The 21,772-nt window shown below is 34.5% G+C and overlaps 3 protein-coding genes across 5 annotated transcripts; 2 read left to right on the top strand and 1 right to left on the bottom strand.

The window, feature by feature from the left end:
- Positions 1-2,282: 2,282 nt before the first annotated feature.
- Positions 2,283-7,296, bottom strand: LOC112457511 (cdc42 homolog). Of its 3 annotated transcripts, XR_003041109.1 has the most exons (6): positions 7,190-7,296; positions 5,768-5,964; positions 5,505-5,614; positions 5,235-5,432; positions 4,914-5,054; positions 2,283-2,447 (listed from the first exon to the last, which is right to left on the bottom strand). XR_003041109.1 is itself a non-coding variant. In XM_025020635.1 (5 exons), exons 2-5 carry the CDS (start codon positions 5,943-5,945, stop codon positions 4,965-4,967), a joined length of 576 nt encoding a protein of 191 aa, XP_024876403.1. In that variant the 5' UTR covers positions 5,946-5,964; positions 7,190-7,296; the 3' UTR covers positions 3,964-4,964. The 3 variants fall into 3 exon arrangements, 2 of the variants coding, with proteins under 2 accessions (XP_024876403.1, XP_024876404.1); XM_025020635.1 differs by lacking the exon at positions 2,283-2,447 and having other exon boundaries at positions 3,964-5,054; XM_025020636.1 differs by lacking the exons at positions 2,283-2,447; positions 7,190-7,296 and adding an exon at positions 6,745-7,143 and having other exon boundaries at positions 3,964-5,054.
- Positions 7,297-7,523: 227 nt separating this feature from the next.
- On the top strand, positions 7,524-9,543 carry LOC112457510 (polyglutamine-binding protein 1). Its single transcript, XM_025020633.1, has 6 exons — positions 7,524-7,987; positions 8,156-8,265; positions 8,345-8,520; positions 8,745-8,925; positions 9,016-9,185; positions 9,271-9,543. The coding sequence occupies exons 1-6, from the start codon at positions 7,918-7,920 to the stop codon at positions 9,461-9,463; spliced, it is 900 nt and encodes a 299-aa protein (XP_024876401.1). The 5' UTR covers positions 7,524-7,917; the 3' UTR covers positions 9,464-9,543.
- A 2,005-nt stretch (positions 9,544-11,548) lies between these two features.
- LOC112457508 (sodium/potassium/calcium exchanger 3-like) lies at positions 11,549-20,237 on the top strand. Its single transcript, XM_025020631.1, has 6 exons — positions 11,549-12,520; positions 14,328-14,794; positions 17,434-17,677; positions 18,474-18,641; positions 18,761-19,066; positions 19,182-20,237. Exons 1-6 carry the CDS (start codon positions 12,307-12,309, stop codon positions 19,499-19,501), a joined length of 1,719 nt encoding a protein of 572 aa, XP_024876399.1. The 5' UTR covers positions 11,549-12,306; the 3' UTR covers positions 19,502-20,237.
- Positions 20,238-21,772: the final 1,535 nt, after the last annotated feature.

Below are 21,772 nucleotides of genomic sequence, written 5' to 3'. Positions count from 1 at the left end.
ATGAACAATTTAAAATACACTTATAAATCGAATCTTTAGAATAATGATCAAATGACCTAGTTTTCAAATCGTTCGGACGCTCTTTTCAGCGCATCCTTTTCTCTTCGGAGCGCTTTTCTATCGCAAGATGTCTTTCTTTTTTTATAAGGATTCCGTATTGAGAAATGCCAAATATTTTGTCTCGATCTTAAATAATCTTTTGACGATACGATATCTTCGAGATCTCTCTCAAAGCCTCTTTCTTTATACTATACCTGTACTAGACCTATCTTTTCCCGAATATTATACATTTTTTAATTTCCTAAGCATGCAATTTGAGATACTTATAAATCCGAATCCTCGGAACAATGACCTAGTTTTGAAATCGTTCGGATGTTCCTTTCGGCACATCTTTTTTTTTTCAACCCTTATGCGCCATCGTTCCTTATTACTTCCAGAGATGTGGTTTTAAGCGTTACTTTACTTCTGCGTGATGTATAAACTTTATAGCAGAACTTTTATCACATTTTAAAGCGATTCTATTTCAGTGTCACGATTATCCCTTTGCTCCAGTTACTCTGGTTAACCCTGTACGTATAATTATTCCGGCGTCGCGCCATTATTTATAAACCGCGCAAGGCCTGAGAAATTCTGTGTAAAAGATCTATCACCAGCTTCGATACATACCGCGCTCCTCCGTGCTTCAAGGTATACTTACATTCCAATCCAAATGAATGCGCAATCTAGGCTGTTATTTTTTTCTCTTTACAGTTCTGTAATCGCCGATAATTGAATACGGAGTATGGTGTTATATAATGCGATTCTCTCGCTCAGCACGGTCACGAAGATCGTTTCTCGTAATTATTACCCCGCGGAGTCATGAATAATCCTTACATCTCTCAAACGATCGTGCCACCTGCGTCATTGAATTTCTAACCGCTAACTCTGACAATTCCATCGCCCGTATATCTCTCGATTGCAAAAAAAAAAAAAAAAGCGGCGAGATATTATTTTCTCGCTTTTCGCCGGACAAATGGGAGAAGCGGCTGTAACAATTGCAACGGATAAATTGCGGAATATCCGTGTCAGCTTGTGAATTCCACATAAAAGGTCCAGTACGCACGCTCCAATTAACTCAGTTTACGTTCCGCTGTCACTTCAATTGCAGGATTATATCGCTCGGCGAAGAAAAAAAAGAAAATATTATATTTGTACGTGCGGTATATGTACGTTGGTACCCGTAGAATGTACGAGACCGTAATGGTTCACGGGATCATCCGAATTCAATCGCGAGTCGAACTCGCGTGTCTGATAATAATGTCCGAAAACCGGATATGCCACAACTAGCACTACGACTGAAATTACTTACTGAAAATAAAACCAGACCATAAAACTTGTAGTGACGGTCGTACCGTTGCAAGCGTTCACTGAACGGAACGTTGAAAGAATAAAACACACTGTATACATATAAAAATGAACAAAGATGTTTGTAAACATATATACGTGTATGAATAAAAAGTACACTAACAAGGGGAGACCTCCAACTCACAGAAATTCAGAAAATTATAAAACTTTGACAAATAAATAGAGAATTGATATGTAATAAGCTATTATTTTCCTTGACTGAGTTTAGTCAAGAAAAATGATAGCTTATTTCTTCCTGAAAGAGTAAAATCAATCTTTGGAAATTCGCCCATTTTTTGTTTGATTATTCACAAACAAAAAGAACTAAATTTCATAGAGAAAACTTATTTCTTTTAACAAAATTTATCGATTAGAAAACTTATCAATAGTTTAAAAAATTATTTAAAAAATTTATAAACAAAAGCGGGAGGAATATACTCTCGATATCGTTATAACTTTCAACATAGCTTTTTCTTTTCATTTCTTTTCATTAAATACTTTATAACTACTTTACGTAACACTTACTTTGTACTTACTTTGTAATAAAGAATTGATAAGTTTTGTAATCGATAAATCTCATTAAAATAAATAAGTTTCCTCTATAAAATTTTGTTCTATTTCCTTTTATTGGCGAATAATAAAACAAAAAACTGGGCCAACTTCCAAGGGTTGATTTTATCTTTTTAGAGTGAATTTGGACAACGAAAAAAATTACTTGTTGCATATCAGAACATTCTCAATGTATTGCTAAAGTGTCACGGTTTTTTAAATTTCTAAATTAGGAATCTTTTTTTGTGAGAAAGAAAAATATACACACACACACACACACACACACTGAAGTTTCGGGATGAATTAATTTATAACTGCGAAATAAAAAGGATTCAAATCTATTTAAAAAATCAATTTATTAAAAAATCACACTACTAATATTCTTATATTTAAAACCGTTTTACATATTAAACAGTTAAAAACTTTGCGCCGTGCGGTAACGAGCGAATTTTCGCTTGCTGGAGTATTTTTACGCGACTATGTGAAACATTTCCTCTCCGATTGCGCAGTTTGTCCTAAAAAATGTTACGAATTAACTTAATTGGTAAGCATAGGAGAATTATACATTATATTATAAACATCTTTATTTTTGTAGTTCTGGAATCAAGAATGACTAAAATGTCAGTGTGTATACAAAAGAAACATTTCGGCTATGGTAAAAATATATAAATATTCTTCCTAGCTAATAATACACTCATGTACACGCACGCGCGCATATCTTACAACTAAACTCTTATAAAAATTTCCGGGCTCTCACACATATAACTAATAATTTTTAATTTTATATTTTATGTATGATACGAGATTTGCAACTCATTACAAATCTCTGCTAAACTCAATAATCCGATTCATCCTTGTATACTTTTAGTATACATTTACGTAGTAAATTTTGCTACATGTCGAACATAAAAAGTTCGATTACTTAAAAATAAATTTTTATAATATCGCATGTTAAGAAAACAATCTTAACTTGTCACGACTTATAGAGACTCGTAAACGTATTTGATTTCCGTTAAAAAAAAAATCACAAAATCGCAACAAAATAAATGATAATACGATATAGGACAAGCTACGGTAAAAATTGCGATGCAATTATTAAAAATAAAAAAGATATCTATCTACAATAAAATATAATATTGTACAATAAAAAAATATTGAACAGAAATAATAAAAATCTAAGTATTTGCCTATATAATATAATTTGCAGATTTATCTACATAGACAAAACGCTTCGACCAAATATATATTCGATAAAAATTTACACAGTTCTAATCCGCGTACTTCGACCTGATTTGATTCTTTGGCTGTATATAACGCATGGCTGGAATAAAATGTATATAGGATTCGGAAATGAAACTTATATACTCAAAAAGAAAAGATTTCAAGCTCAAGGCCGATTCAAGTCAAATGTGATGTTCGGGTTAGCCTAGGATATATTAACAAAAAAAATTTTTTTTAAACAAAATCTTTAATATTTAGCATTTTATTTTACTACGTTCAGATCATTTTATTTTCAACAAAGAAAAAGATCTTTTCATATATTATTTAGGTATATATTATGCAAATGATATTTTAAACTGAAATTATTAACTAACACTGAAAAAAAAGATATATTTTCAATAATATCTAATATTATGTGTAATATCCAAATTTAAAATTTTGTTGTATTATCTTAGTCTATCTGTTTGATCGTAAGAAATATAATATACATTTTATATAATAATTTACTAAAATAATATATTTATGTGTATGCTGTGCAATATCTCAGTAACATATTATAATTTAATTCAAAGAGATGATAGTAATAATAATAAAAAATAAGAATAAAATAAAAATTTCTTAAATAAAATAGATTTAGAATATTCTATTTTTATATAGAACATTAGTAATTATATTTTTAAATAAATGGTTACGAATATCCTTCAATGTAATCAATGTAGAAGCTGTAGATCTACATAGAAGTTACATGGATGAAATATGATACTTGATGTATAACTAAACCGTATAAGGCTATAAATGACTAAAGAGAAGTATGATTGCAATGAAATATATTAAACTAATCAAATATATTAACATAAGTATATGTGTTTTGCTGATAACATATGGCCACCAAGAAAATGTCATAGATATGACGATAGAATCTAGCTACATCTAAAGACATGTATGCGCGCGTGCGATGTTTCTACACACAATCCCATAATAACAAGAATTTCTTTTTTCCTGTCGTCTTTTATAAATCATAATAACGATACACGTTATACTATACATTGTAACTCTCATTTAAATACTTTTTTTGAGGTACAATGCAAAATTTATTGATTTGTTAAATAATTAAATCTATCGATAGTTTTATTCGCACACGTGTTTGTGTGTATATATGATATATATATTAGGTACCACAGAGAGAATGTACCTTAAAAAATGTAGAAAATCAAGAGTAGAGCACTCCAAAAGGACGAAAAACTTTTAATTAATATACGAAATATATTAGAAAATGCGGAAATCAATGATATTATACTCTCGCATATACGTGTACGTCATATCGTAAATCAATGAAATTATACAAAACGTACGATCTTCTTTATGAAACATTTTATATTGAGCAAAATTATTTTATTTTTTTTTTTTAACGATGGGTATACGGATATTATATATAATATATCCCTAAATTCTCTTGAATCTCTCATTTAACATTCTGTGATCAGACAATCCCTACATTTGATCGCCACAATGCAAACACAGAGATACACAGAATAATACGAGATATGTTGGTATAACATTCATTATACAAGGCAAAGATATAATTTAATAATTACAATTACAATTTCATAATTATAAAATTTATATAATGCCAATATAGATAAAGATTGCTTCATATCCACGTATATGCCGCCAATGTTATAAAATACTTATTATATGCCTTAGAATTTAACAATTGTCACTGTAAAACTTTTGCATGCAGTGTATATGAGGAAACTTACAGTCTTCGTTACTGTAGAACTAACAGTTTTATAAAAAAAGTCGTACGCCTTCTACAAAATAATACACCTTCTTCTCCTAACAGGTTCTGGAGGCTCTAAAGCCGCTAATATCGCCTCGTCGAAGACATTTTTAAGTCCTTTCTGAAATATAAAAAACACAGCTATAGGAACAAAATTAACTAATTAAAAAATCAATTTTCATATTTAATTACACAATATAATCTTTAAAACTTTTATGAGAATAATCTTTTAAATCTTTGTGTTGTCTAATTAATAAAAAATACTATTAAATAGATTTAAAAAAATAGATTACTAACATACCTGTGTAAGAGCGCTACATTCAACATACTTTACAGCTTTTAATTCCTTAGCAAGTTTCTCTCCTTGCTCACTCGAAATAGCCTTTTGCTTATTTTTTGCTAGCTTTTCAATGGTGGCCGCATCATCCCGTAAATCAATTTGCGTACCGACCAATAAAAACGGCGTCTTTTGACAATGATGCGTTATTTCCGGTACCCACTGTGAATACATGAGGACATTATAGATAAAATATTTGATATAACAATGATTAAATTTGATTATATTATGTACCTTTTCTTTAACATTTTCAAACGATGATGGCGACACAACCGAAAAGCATACAAGAAATACATCGGTTTGCGGATAACTTAATGGACGTAGACGATCGTAGTCTTCTTGGCCTAAAAAATATCAAAAAATCTAATTAAACTGTTGCTAACATAAACTTTTCTATCTTATTATAACTTATTTAATATTATTGTATATATTAAGTATATATCATTTGAAATAATTTAACACAAACAATTGTATTATAAACTAGTGACAATATTTACCGGCTGTATCAAATAATCCTAAGGTATACGGCTCACCGCCAATCATGACAGTGACTGCATAATTGTCAAATACTGTCGGGACATATTCCGATGGAAATTTGTTCGTAGTGTAAGAGATTAACAAACAAGTTTTACCAACTGCTCCATCACCAACCACTACGCATTTTATTGTCTGCATTTCGAACTCCGTCAAATGCCTGCGGAAAATAAGAACAGTAAAAACATATTTTATTATTCCCTTTGATTAACAGCTTAAATATTACATCAAGAATATAATCAGTGACAATTGTAATGGTTTATTTATGTGTCATTAATTCTTTATTAAAGAATTGAATATTATATTTATAATATTGAATGTATAACAATTTATTTTTTGTAATAAAATGTCCATCAATTCTACATCTTTTGTCTCTTCTATGGGATAAAAAGCTCAATTAGGATACACTTGTAAAGTAAAATAAGTATATGTTTGAAATTTGACGAAAGGAAGAAAAATCTTAGCAATAATCCAGTGCAGCAATAAAAAAGCAAACCTTAGGTATATAAATCACAGTATCTTTTATCTTTGTTTCTGATATCAAATTATTAATTAAGCATAAACTAGACTGCATAGTTCATCATGGAAATAAATATGTCACCTCAAAGATCTATATTGACATATGGTTATAACGTATTAAGGTGTATTAAATATAGTTTCTCGATATTGAGTATATTATTCTCGATCGAAAAGTCCTAGACTGAATATTAAATACAAACATACAATATAACGTAAATAAAATCTAACATCAGACGTAACGTAGCATCCTTTTGTCTGAAAAAATTGAGGAATTGGATTTTTAAACCGTGCTTTCAGTCACCAGTACAAAAGACAAGTTACAATGCCAGTGAAAAATGGGCAATTACGCAATTGAACTTAATTATACGCGCAACACAATAATGCGGTGGCCGGTAGTGACCGATTATTATTGCGTGCAAACCTCTTTTATGCGCGAGAATACACCATCGCGAGTCGCAGCGATTATAATTGGCAAAGTATCGACGTGCGGCAAATTGGTTTTGTCGCACCAATTGGAGAAATCATTCGTCGCGCGTCCGATTGCGAGTACGTCGCGGAATAACGTAATCTCGGCGTAATCCACACTCGTGGCTGAACGTAAAATCTACTGTGTGACAGAAGCGAGAGGTGACCGGAGGCGGAGGTGCCCCACGTGAAGTGGCACATCAGCGCGCTGGAGTAACAATTGTTTTCGGAGTCGCCATTTTGATCGTTATGTCAAATACGTATCGTCCGTAAACGGCGTGAACGCGCGGCCGAGAGTACCGCGCAACGTACACGAGGTCGTGCTCCCCGGGACCCCCGTGGATCGACGACAAGGGTAACGCGGTCGAGGGAGATATAGGAAATTTAAATTGAACACTCACACCGCAAAAACTGGGCGTCGACACTGGACTACGCTTTACCGTCACGAAACCTGCAGTTTCGTTAGATAGACATGGGCCATTGAAGTGTGATAGCGCGATACTTATGGGCCGTCCGCTGCGTCCGCATAACCGCACGCGTTGCTGAATGAACAATATGAACATGGCTGCGTTTTTCGCAGTGGAGCAATTTAGCGAACGCCAATGAACGCTCAGTGATTCTTTATTACGATTGGTTTCTACGTTTAGATCCAACGAGGAACTGAAAGCAAGAACCAATCGTATTGAAGAATCGTTAAGAGCCATTAAGCTGCATTTTCTTTCTTTTTCTTTTCTTCAACGTCTTTTTCTATGAGTTTTGGAACGCATGGAAGAGAAGAGACAGAGATGAAAATCCGAATATAACCTCAAACCTGTCGTACATAGCTTAAAATTAAAACCAGCAAGTGGGATAATCTATATCTATTGTATTTATTTTCGAGTTCAGTGCTCTTTCCATCGGAAGCTTTCCGATCGCTTGGCTTTAACGAGTTTATTGTTTAGCAAGTTTATTTCTTAAATACGCATCGTGTTCGTGTTGCGGTTTTGTAAACAATCGCGATTGAGATTTGTCACTTGAAATTGTAGAGAGTTCAGTTATCACGTTTGAGTTATATTAAAAAACAAACTGTCTGCATTATTTATATAATTGGTAAATAAAGTTCTGAAAGTTTGAATCGAGGAAATCCAAAATGCCTTTGCCGGCAGCATTAGCTGCGCGTCTTGCGAAGAGAGGATTGATCACTGGATCCGAGAAGCATGGTACATTTACTTTATAAAATACAATTGAACAATTGTTGTTGTTGTTGCTGTAAATTTTCTGTATATCGAATTAATTTTCTCCCATTTAATAAAAAATAATTGTACGAATTATAAAGCTTGTATTGTCACATGCATTCGTAATGTTAGATTGTGCAATTAATTTTACAGAATCCGGAAAGAAAGAGACCAAGAAGAAAGTGCATGAAGAAGTAATTGCTGAAGACTATGATAACACGAAAGAAGAGATCAACCAGATTGACATATCCCAAAAATTTATGGTAAGTGTAACTACAAATTAACAACATTTAATTTCTCGAAATGAAACAATGATTTAAATTGTTAAAATATTTTATTTAGGGTTACAGTGGGTGTCCTAACAAATATAATATTTATCATGAATGTACGAAAAAGTGTAAGGAGTTATGGGGAATGGGACACGTGCAACCTTCGGACAAATATCTGAAACAACAAATGAGATTAATTCAAAAGTATCCGTTGCCAGAGACTTGGAAAGCCGTTTACGATCCCGGATCGTAAGTATCGATAATTTCTTAGCCTTCTATGAATAAATTCTATTTTTTTCCAAAAATAAGCATCGATTTTTATATATATCTTTTGTAATTATTTAAATTCTTGTATTAGCAATAATCTGTAGCTATTTTATTTGGAATAAGATTAAAATTATGTCTATTATTTTCAATGTCTCATTGTATAAGATATTCTATAAAAAAAAAACCTATCTGTTATCTGTTCATAGTGGGCAGCATTATTATTGGGATTGGTCGTCCGATCTGGTATCTTGGTTACCACCTGGCCATCCCAAATGTCAAATATCACAACCTGCATCCCAATTACGCGAAGAATTGCATTTGAAAGCAGGAGATCAAGATGATAACATGTCGAGCGATGACAGTATTAGCGATCAAGAACAAATGGAAGTTAGTAATTATATTTTTTATGCGATGATAAATTTGCAATTTACAATATTATACAATTCACAATTTAACATTAACATTGTGATTATTCAGGTGGAAGAAAGTGAACCTGTCAAAAAAGATAGGAAGATCGAAAATCAACGTACAAGATATAAAGGACCAGATAACAAAAGAACTTACAGATCTGACAGAACTGATGGTAAAGAAACGAAAGATCGTACTTTGGATCCTATGGACCCAGCATCCTATAGCGATATTCCCAGGTACGTATTCCTATTTACAAATGTTTGCAGATTGACATATGTGTATTTTATGTAATTTTTATTTACATTTAATCACACATTGCAGGGGAAAATGGTCAGATGGATTGGCGAAACATAACGAGGCTAAAACTGGTGCCGATACGACCGCTTCGGGTCCTCTCTATCAAATGAGGCCGTATCCCAGTCCAGGCGCAGTGCTTCGATCTAATAGAGCTAATAAACCAGAAGCGGAATCGTCTAACAAACCGAAAGTTGCGTTTCCTGAAAAACCGGAATAAGTAAATACACCTTGTGATAACAATGACTTAATTTCATGTAATTATGTTAATGCATTAAAGTATATTTAATGACAAAATCATTCTGTGCGAGATAACATTTTACTATTATAAAATATAAACACTTTTAAATCAAGAAAAGCACCATATTATGCTTCATAATTGTTTGATATTTTTTAAATCAAATGTTGGCAAGAATTTTTCGTTTTTTTTAGTATTTTTCTGAAGAAAAAATAATCGCAATTTGTGAAAGAATAATTAACCCGGCGATTAATACATTTACATCTATTATGGCTACATTTCGATATTCATTACCAGTATTGAAAGTTTACGTCACGATTAGATGCATTTCAATTATAATTTACTTATTAACTGTACAGTGACATAAAAGGTATATGATACTAATACAGAAACGTTATATTATTTAAACTATTAAACGACTAAAAACAAGCACATAATATGTACAATGTTTTTTTTACAGGTATAAATTCAAACCATTGTTAATTTTCTGTTACGTTTTAAAAATTGTGCCAAAATAAATAATAGTAACTGAAAATAAAATTGCAAACAAAACATAAATTTCCAATATTTCTGACGAAATATAAATATTCGATGATTCATAGATTACTCAACAATGCATTATTTACATGACACGTTAAACATCATTTACATTGTATACATAATACATATAGAAGTCGATTATTATTTATATTTTACGCGTAAACAACCAACCCTGGATTTTCAGTACTGGCAGTGAATATTAGAATGCAACCTACGTAAGCTATATACGTAGGTAGTACGAGACCATTAATTGAAAATGTTTATTACATGAAATAAAATCAAACAATTTATGTATTTTTTCTGAAAGACTGTGAAGACTTCCACCTATCTTCTAAAATAATATTAAATATTTGTTTTGTCCAAGTAGCAACTCTTATATTTGATCACTTTTTTATTAATCTAGATAAACCATCCACACAAGTTTATTAATTTTTTTCCGAAGAGTTTTCCCTTTCACTCATCTTCTTAAAACAGCCCATAGCTCAATTTTAGAAAAAATGCTCCATTATTGTAGTCATTTTTTTGAAATTAAACAATGTTATGTTAAATACAACTATGCTAATTATAATGCCTATTTACTTTCAAATTAAGAAAAAAAACAATGAGTGAGGCATGACTCGGACTTAAGTTGTGTCTTACTGGAATATTTTTAAATGTTATATGTAGTCTCAAGCTTTTGATTAATACAGTTTTATTACACTGTATTATATTTTTTAGATTAATTTTCAAAAATTTTTCAATTTTTCTTGACTATATGTTCGTTCCTTTATCACAAGCTTTTATATACAATCAATATAATGTATGCTCGTTTACATTTGTACTGTTCTATTTCTTATTATATGTTTTAATTTCCATATTACTTAGTTTCTGTTATTAATCTTCTTTCACTTGTTATTTATTCTATTGTTATGAAGTACTTACTTTAATTCTCATATTATATTTTGATTGCTGAAGAAGATTTGCAATTAGTAAGTCGAAACGTATAATGCGTTTCATCATAATATTGTGAATAAATTTGCGTTTTTATCTTTTACCAACACCTTTTTGTGCTCATTATTGGCCAATTGATCTTTTCTTTTAAGTTTTGCTTGGATCGAGCATTTATGATTTTTTTTTATTTCTATAAATATTTTTTTGATCTTTTTATTACGAAAATCTCGAAAGTAATTCTGTGGAATTCTACACGCAAGAATCTATACGCGCACGACAGATTAATATATTTTTCATAATGTGGCAGAATATCGTTATCAGAAATCGCCTTTATATCGTTCGTTATATACATCGATAAGCTCGAGATAAATCTCAAGATTGGATCTTGAAAAATACTCTGCTGCCGATTAGTATTAATAAAACACTGCGTGCGATGCCTCGATCTCCTTCTGTTATCTATATTTCGATAGAGTTAGAGAAAGTTTTTATCCATTCACACTGATTATACCGACTGTGGTTGCACACTGGATGTTTAGTAATTACCGTGGCATCTCTCGTGAGTAAATAGAACGGGTTAAACTGAATTTAAAAAATCCTTTATCGTTAGATGCACGCTGATTCGCAAAGTTTAATTAATTAATTTTTTATTAATTTATTGAGGAACTCGCAAAACACGATAAAAGACTTTTCTATTCATAACTCGCTCTACTTGCCCACGAGAGATGACACGATAATTAACAAGCACTTGTATAGCGCGTGAAAAATTCAGTAATTATTTAGTTAGATTTATAATATTGATGAAACACTCTGGTGTACCTACTCGAGAGAAATCATTATTTGAATAAATTAGGTGTCGTAAATCAAGCTATTTGGAGAATCGAGTATGGATCGAAATCGTGACAATTGGAACGATATCGAGTTTAATTCGACGTTGAATCACAAAAGATAACAAATGAAATTCATCATGTTAACGATGTTAATCACTGATTATATTTGAACTACCGTATTAAACGCCGCGGACTATCATTTTATCACGATTTTTGAAGTAATTGCGTAAAATTATAACGAGAAATCGTTAGCTAAGAGCTCGTTAAGAATTCATTGAATATTCGTTTTTGCCCGGGTTAACGTACCAGCCGGCCGAGAAGATTCCAGAAACGGGCGATCTATATAGGAGTGACATATCGGTACGCGTTGTAACGATCGATATAATCCGGCGCACGAACTTTCATTACGCGTCTTTATCTAATTTCGCTCCACTCGACGGCCCAAGGAAGATAAAGCCCTCGGCCGAGACACGCCGCGCCACGAGTAGGAAGGAGTGTGGGTCTCCTGATCGACGGAATTTATCATAAATGCCGTTGCCGTGGCAGAGACGGCAGTTTACTGTTTCGTCTGCGCGTCGCACTGAAATTCACACCTTCGACGGACACGCGACTCGACGAGTAGTCCCGCGCGATATTTATGCGAGGATGAGTATCGCCCCGGCGATACTCGTCATTCTTGCGCTACTCATCGCGTACGCCGACAGTGCCGCGGGTCTGGGACACGTACGACTAGACGTCAACGGTGAGTTTACCAACGCGGATTGTTGTCAATTACCCCGCATTGTTGCCCGCTACTCGAACTTTATTCCACTCGCGCATTCGAGAGCGATGCCGAAAAATCTGAATGATTTGTTCCTTCGACGTTCGCGTCGTCTGTCAATATAATGTATTGGCCGCTACTTTGCATATCGGGTCGTGGCGAGGCGGAGAAAGAGAAATGACGGAAAAGAACATTGAAAGAAAAAGAAGAACCTGAATCTGTCGAGAACAGACTTTGAAAGTGTCTGCTCACAATTTATGTCGATAAGATGTCAGCGGAAATATAACAGAATGACTGCAGAAATTGAGCAGAATCTGCCGTTTCCATTTTTCGTAACCATTTAAATGATGCATTCCAGTTAAATGCTTACAAAATGATTCTGTTCGGTTTCTGCCGACAATCTGCTGTCAGATTTATATATCGACAGGCTCTGCCGGCAAAGCACCGAGTTTAATGACACCAGGTGATATCAAATCTGTTGCAATATCTCAGCAAATTTGCTGCTAATCTGTTGTCATACTGCAGTTTGCTCATTGGGCATGACGTATTGGCTGCTATTTTGCACATTGGAACGTGGATGAGGCAAAGAAAGAGAAATAACGAAAAGGATAAAAGAAGAAGAATTTACATGATGGTATAGTAATTGAAGAAGTGAAGAGAAGAAATGGGTTCCCATTGTGCCTTAGTTGCGCGCATCAATAAAGAAATGATGATGTAAAAATTGAAACGCGATTTTAAAATCAGATTGTAATAACAGGTTGTCAAACGCACGCGGTTTGAAATTGGACGCAATTCTGCAATGTTGGAGAACCAACTCCAAAATCTTAACTTCTACTAGAGGAAGTTCCACGAAACATTAGAGATAAAATTCTACGCCAACGTTATCTCAAATATTATGACAGAACAATTTACTATAATCTTCCTCAAATACAATTTCATGTGTTATATGCGTTTCCAGAAAATGTCCTGTCCACGTGAAGCGCACTTTGCAACACAGAACTAAAAATCACAGAAATGGCTCTTGGTTCCTTATTACATAACTGCGTCCAATTAGCGGAAACTTTTACGTTGTTTTTTTTTACTCTAATGACTGTGCCACCACTGATACGGAGAGTCCTCTTATAGATTTATTTGTCGGGGAATATTTTTAATCAATTTATAAATGTAAATGTCTATAATCTTATCGGAGTATCTTATTATAGTCTTGAAAGGCATTATCGTATATATTAGTATTTATTTTGAAATTTCCTGTACTCGAGTCACGCGCTATATCGAAATTATTAGTTGGAGATAATTACGAAGATAATTACAAAAATGTATTATGTTATCGCGGGAAATGGGAAATAAAGTATGAGTGGCAAAAGTAATGGAAGCAATTTAACGAAGTTTCATTTCGAAGATATGTGTTGGTACAATTAGCAGATACAGAAGCGAAAGTAAAATATTTCGTAACGTTGGAAACATATAGAAACATTTGTGTATTAAAACAAAAATATGAATCGTTTTATATTCTCGATATTCGTAACAAATGTTTACCTTGAAATGCGCGTACTAGTAATGTTGGACTTTTACGAGAAACCAATAAGGAAACCTTTTCTTCTTTTTTTTTTTTACGAGAAACACAAAAATTTAAGGTATACACACACACATCAGTCTCGCAAGTCAAATAAGGAAAGAATCTTAGAGAGAGATAAAACTTTATCTTCTCAATCTCTCGCGTGCATCGGTTTACTTAAATACGATCAGCCGGAATTCCCCTTGAATAGACGCCTTGCTTGTTGTCGATTAGACGAAAATCTACCTGCGTCCTCGATCCTCAAAGGATTCTCGGAGGATGGCTCAATTTCGAACGACATTCGCGACTGGATCCATCTCTTGTCGACAAGTCAGGAAGATGAGGGCAACTGCTCGGAGCGTTCGATCCAGGAGTTCCCGGAGGTGTTCACGTACGAGCAGCGTTGTCAGGGCGCGGTGGTGCTCCACTTGCTCTTCGGCTTCTATTGCTTCATCCTGACGGCGTTCGTCTGCAACGACTACCTGTTACCGGCGCTCGACATCATTTGCACGCGTCTGAACATCAGCACCGACGTCGCCGGGGCGACTTTCCTCGCCACCGCCAGCTGCTTCCCCGAGCTGTTTGTCAACGTCGTCGGCACATTTTTAACCGAGTCCGATCTCGGTGTCGGTACCGTGATGGGCGGCGCGGTCTTTAACACGTTTGCGACACCGGCGTGCGGCGCGTTATCGGCGATGCACGTAAGTAACGCTCAAGCATATAAAGTACTTGATCACATAAGACATAAGGATTAGCATGGAGTGGCGATGATGAAAACGATGTGGAAATCTCGGCTTTGATATAACGCATGCACGGCGTGGACAACTGTGTTCTGCTTACAATTAGTCACACTGCTTGTTTGTGTTTGAGGCGAAACGGTGTAATATATTCGGGCGTCGCGGAAAAGGAAGCGAGAAGAAGAACGAACTTGAAAGGAGATCCGTTTCTCTTTTACCTGCCTGCACTTAACTTTTCTGCAGAGAAGTTAAAAAGAAAGGATCTGTTCTTTTATTTATCGAACTTGTGAGAATGTCGTTGCAACGTTGCGGTAATAAGCTCTGGGCTCTGCAGTATCGTACAGTTGTATCGTATTAAATCGGAAATATTGCCAGTAATGCGGGAAAGTTTCATGTAGTATATAAATCAAGCTCATAAATCAATACGAAATTGTTATCGCATTTAAGAGAAGATTTATATTCGAGGAGAAGCTTTCACGAGCTAATTCTCGGTGTAAACGCTATCTGTGAAATTCGCACCTATATACTCCTCAATATTATTTATGTTATTTATCGATATGTGACGCGTGTTATCGATATGGGCTACTCTTATCTCGCTGCTTATTCAGAATAACGATTATTTAACGATTGTTATTATTCTTGTTATTATCCGACGTAATGTCTGCTGTATCATCTCTACCGATACGCATAACATGTGACATCACCTGAAATTTTATTACTGACTTTTACTTATCACTGATCATAGATCGCTTTACCTTATCCGTCGATTTTTTAATTAAAACATTTTTTTTACTTTTTGTTTAAGAAACGAATATTAATTCAAGGAAAATGTAACTCTTATGCAAGTAAAATACTGTCTATATTATGCGAGGTGATTTATAATGTGTTAATTAAAAACTGAATTTGCTTTTTTAACTATTTTTTATATAATTAGAAGTATCTAATCATGATTGTCTATTAAGATTTGATAATTCTGAAATCTAAGATTGATTAGAATTAGATTAGGTTTTTCCTCCCTCTTTTATATGAAGTGCCATTACTTAACATGAAACAGCTGTTACGAGGAAAGGAAGAAGGGGATATTATGACGCGAGGACGGTATTAAACAGATTACACAATGCCAGAAAATGATACACGAATCTGCAACTTTAAATAACGTCTCGCGTACATTATCGTCTTCTATCGCTGGTGATTACTTTAATGACGGCTCATTGTTTGCGAGAAGCTCTACTTCGAAGTAATTGTATAACTGTCGCCGAATTCCCCGAAATCACGAACAAAAAATGTTCTCACGAGTTCTCCAAGCGATTACACGTTTCTTTTGTTAAATGCGCGGTGGTGTTTTCACTCAGAATGTGTTTCTTCATTTCATTAATCTACACGTAGGAATTGTAAACACGGTAATTCGCAAAAGAAGTTCCATTTTGATTACATCATCACCGTATCATCAGTTATAAACAAACAATCGCTTTAAGTAACATAGAGAGGTAAAGTGTTTCACATTTATAAAAATTTGAACGTTTATTCCAAGAGAGAAGAATGCGGTTGATAAAATGTAACAACGAAAATTTGTTTGGTCATATCAACTCATGGTGATTTCCTTCAAACATGTTCTTTCTTTAAATACCGAGATTAAATGGAGATTATATTTCCGATCCTAAAGGATTAGCTTTGTCTCACTTGTTTATCTAACCGATTTCCATCCGTTGACACGTACTAAAATAACAATTCTCCATGGGGAAATATAATTGCATCACAAAGTTCTCGCAGACGCGATACAGCAATAGACTCTTCATCCGTATTATTGTTATTACGTTACTTCTCACTTGATACGCCATGATAATATATCACTTCATTCAACGCCGCCGCCGTTTATTGTACCATTAAGATTATTTTTACAATCTCATTTGTCCCGCAAGAAGTGCATATCTCGAAGACGAGGGAAATCTTATCCACGAATATGAATTGTCTAAGCTTTACTTTAATGACTTTCAGCTATGTCGTTTTTGAAAGATTGCAATATCTACGTTTAATTTGATCTATGTATATAACTTTGACAGATTGAGCAAGTCAATACGAGCGAGTTTTTTTTTTAATTTCACAAACACAGTTTGGGATATGAAAATATTCTAGAATTTTATAAATCATATTTTTCTCTCTCTTTTTCTCTCGTCATTAAATGTAGTGGAGTACAGCGTAGTGGACTAGAAAATTGATTAAACTCAATAAAGCAAATGTCGAAAATAAATGTTTATTCAAGTGTTAGATCACGGCATAGCGGATAATAAAAATGCAGTATGCGTAAAACTATGTAAGGTCGCGCGTTTAATAAATGAGTCTGTTTCGTGCTCGCATGAACGATTTCGCTTTATTAGCAGAATTTTTTCCCGATGTCGTATTCGATAAATATAAATTAATTTTCGATTGTCCACTTTACCTTTGAGACCACCTGTGATAAATTTGCCACAACGCAAATATATGAGTGCACGCGTGTGTGCGTGTATGCAAAGTGTTGTTATTCGTTTTATGATACGATATTTACACGCAAAAACAAAAACAGTTGTTTGCTTAATTAAAACGATTTTTTTCATATTCTTCAACAGGCAATACCGTTAGAATGGCGAATATTAACTCGAGATTGTGTGATTTACGTGATCTCGGTCGCCGTTTTGGTGATCATAATGTGGGACGGCATAATCAAATTGTACGAAGCAATCATCCTCATGGTACTGTTCGTCGGTTATTTGATAATACTATTTTCCAGCAAGTGTATTGTGCGTTGGCATAATAAGCTCGCGCATCTGTACTTTTGCAAAACCCGCAGTACCGATCTTAACGAGGAAGAAAGTAAGTACTATTACACTGAATATTGGAGATATCTCCCTTGCGCAATTTCTACATACGCTTTCCTGTATATTGATCAGCCTCCTAATTCTGAACACCTCAGCACCTCGCACAGATTGTCTGTGTACACGGTATATACAATATTCTCTTTGTCGAAATTCTGTGTCGGCTTTTCACGTCAAATAGTATTTCAATTTACATAACATATACAGCATAGATATGTAGAAAAATTACATATCTAATTCTATTTTAAAAAATAATATGAGTTGAAAAAATCAATTTTTTTTTTTCGAAAATTGTTTTTATCATTATTTGTTCTCCTTTAAACCATACAACTTTTTGCCTGGAGAAAGTAAAAGGGAACATGTAATGACCCAGTGTCCATGTAAAATGATATATTAGACATTTTACGTTATATTATTTATATGTTATTAACAAAAAATACATTTTTTAAATAAAATATTTTTATTAATATAATCTTACACAGCGAGCTAATCAGAGTTTGAGTCGATTATTTCAACTTCATAAAAATAGCTAACGATTGATAATAATCTCTGATATACGATTGTACGTTACGGGCATTGATTTTTGGAGAAGATCAATTCATCTCGAAGTGAAATAATCTAGCTAAAAATTCGCACAATCCCGCAATATTTTTTACCTTAACACTTCCTTTACATTAATATTTGTCGACAGGTGATGGGATAATTCAGTATAATCGCGCACATGTTCGTCTAAGATTCTAAGGAAGATTATACATGATGGACCGTCTATGTATATAAATTTTGTTATCCGACAGCTCCAAAAAGCAATGAAGAATCAATGCCTGATGGACTCTACAGGCCTTACTTCCACGGCGAGCTCGTAGTGGAATATCACAGAAGAAGCATCGCAAACCGGAAACCTTCTGCCAATGACATAGAGACGCAAAATCACGTAAAAGAGGTAGAAGAGTATGTGGAACCAGGTATTGTTATAACATACGCGCGTAATCTCTCCGACTACACGCAACCCGAATGATTAGACTTAATCGAATATTATGTTACATTACGATAAGCGAACTGCTCGCTACGTCTCGTTTTTTAGATACCCCATTTGTATGGCCCACCGGCGGTAAACTGGCCAAAATCTGGTTCTGCTTCGTTTGGCCATTAAAACTAATATTGTTCGTTACCATACCGGACAGCAGGTATAAACGATGGAAAAACTGGTATCTGCTAACGTTTATCATGTGCATCATATGGATCGCGGTGGCCTCCTACCTAACGTCCTGGATGACGACTGTCCTTGGCGACACCATCGGGATCCCGGATTCCGTGATGGGTATCACGTTCCAAGCTGCTGGTGGCAATATGCCGGAACTCGTCTCGATCGTAATACTTTCCAGACAAAGTAAGCTGTCCGAGTAACGCGCAAATGAAAGAATTGATAAAAAGAAATCTCTCTAAAAAAAAAACGCGATCTCCAAGATAATGCTAGGACTCAGATTGATTCTGTTTCGCCGCAGATAACGGAGACATGGCTATGAGCAATACGTTAGGCGCGAACACGCTCGATATCCTGCTATGCCTTGGTCTACCGTGGCTGGTCAAGATCCTTATGGACCAGAAGGACATCGTGATCGTCTCGGATGCTCTGCGTTTCAGCGTGCTCTCGATCGTCGTGTGCGTAATCGCCTTTTACGCGCTCGTCGCGTACTGCAAGTATTTCTTGAACAAGAAAGTGGGTGTCATTTGTCTGATATTTTACGCGATATTCTTGGTTTTTGCATTATTATTCGAACTGAACGTCTTCTACCCGGTGAACTTACCTATGTGCCCCCCCTAAAGTCGCCGTTTCACACGGCGGGTTACCACTCTTTATTTAATAGCCGAATTTTCAACACGAGGAAGAGCGAAAGTTGCTTTTGTCAACTTTCAAGGATGCACTCAGGAGATCCACGCAATAACAAAAGTTTTTAATACGAACATCAGGTCGAGAAATGTCCATCGTTGTTATTCGCAATCGTTGTCTGCAATTTTTGCGGAATTGTGAAGTGCTTATCATCCAAATATTTTTTCAGTTTTTATTTTTACGTCTTATTTATATTTTATTTCTACACAAAAGAAAAAAGAAATATTTTGTTATCAAGTTACCGATCTAGATAATGTTTTGTATTAAAGGAAATGTAGTTTAAAATAAAACTATTTTGTTAGGAATTAAAAAAAGAAAATATTTAAAAAAATTTTCGCATTGTTTTTTGTCTTGCACTTTTTTTATAATTAGCCCTGTATGCGGAATTCTGCATTTAACTTTGTAAATTAATTGACCATCATTGTTAATGTAATATTTATGATGTACTCATGGAATATTTGTCGGTTTCTAGCAAGGAAAAATCTAATGTTCTAATAGTTTGGTTGAGAGAGGAAGTTTTTTTACAGCGTTTATTATAAAAATTATTATATGTATATATAATTCATACACTAGATGTTATATATAATGCTGTAAATCATGAAAAGACGCAAAAGTATACTTGAAGTGCCTATTTTTGAGATGGGCCAACCAATCGCAATCTAGCGAGCGTCCATCAGTATCTTCAATTATTACTGTTTAAAAGTGAATTTGATTAATTTGTATGTACGTAGTATTATTATAAAAAAAAATTATGACTTGTGCGCGCCGAATTACGTGAATCTGAAGGAGGTTTATTGTTGGGAAAAATTACAAACGAGATGTAGATCTCGATAATCATAAAGATTGCCCATCCCAAACTTAATGCTACAGTACAAATCGGCCTGTATCGGCCGTTTTTATATTTACAAGCGGACGGCATGACATTTCCTCTTTGATGTCGATCTTCTCCGCATTTTACGAGCACGAAATTATACGATTTTAAATCATCTTTTTCCTTCCCATGCCCTTCTCCCCCTTTTTTCCTCAATTAAAATGCTTTCGAATCATCGGTAGTGACATGCTCAGTGACGATTGTGGGTTACACGCCAATCGTCACAACAATGGTCCCTAAGATCCCGAAGACGCGCGCTCAGCGAGATGCCCATTGCAGCATTGGTCCCCTTGGTCATCCAGGATGTCGCTAGTGACCGTGATGGATATGCCCAATGACCATTAGGATATCCTCTTAGCAATGGGCATCAGCAATGGGATCAGCTCCTTATAGGTAGGCGGTAGGCATTTAGCGTTTCGGCCACTTCATGCTCTTAAAACGCGGAGACGATCGGGCGGCAAAATATCATGACGACTTTATTAGTTTTCATTCGGTATATTAGAAAGACTCTGCGCGTCAGAAATATTTTAATTAATTAATTTTACTTTGTCGATTCGGATATTGCTTATTTATGGCGTCGCCGGCGTACTTTCCCTTCCTCTATTGTACTAATAAAGATACGACAGACTTGCCTATGCGGCGCGGTCAGCGAAGATCTACACGTGCCTATTTACGGCAAGTAAATAGGCGAGATAAGTAAGTAGGCGTTAGAGGAGAGGCGCAATAGGCCGCGGTGACATTTGCGCGCGTTTTCTTCTATTATAGAATAAATCGCATTGCGGTAAAAGTTAAGAGTGCGTAAAAATCGATATTCTCGAAAGGATCATAAGAAACACACGGTTCGTTTATAATGTATTACGTCCTTCGTCCTTTGTATTTCGATCAACATGGCTGACCGTTAGCACCTCTCATGGATAAATACTAAATCAGTAATTTAATTCGTAAAAATTGAATCAATAAGATATATTGATCTAATCGGTAGAAGTCCTTGTCGAGGATTGGCATATGATAAGAAAGAGGTTTCATTTATATTATTAGGAAGCGAACAATTGAAAACTGGTCTTTGGCAGTATCGCCCTCGATCTTGAAATTGTCCTATCTGGATTATCGCGAAGCCTTATCTTTATCGCGATCGTGTCCGTTCGAGATGTTAATATTAATCCAGACATCCCATCGCAATGTTAATCTTTATTAAGGTGCACATTAAATAAATGTAACATAAAGCGGGGATAAAAATACAAATATAAAAACTGCACAAAAGTTAAAGCGCAGGTTTTCTTTGTATTAAAATATCATAAATAATTGAGAATGTATATAAATCTGTCAAATAATCA

Source organism: Temnothorax curvispinosus, unplaced genomic scaffold, assembly GCF_003070985.1.
Source record: "Temnothorax curvispinosus isolate PA1 unplaced genomic scaffold, ASM307098v1 QBEX01007794.1, whole genome shotgun sequence".
NCBI classification, from domain to species: Eukaryota; Metazoa; Arthropoda; class Insecta; order Hymenoptera; family Formicidae; genus Temnothorax; species Temnothorax curvispinosus.
The sequence above is the reverse complement of the archived record's forward strand: the minus strand, read 5'-3'. Positions and strand labels throughout refer to the sequence as shown.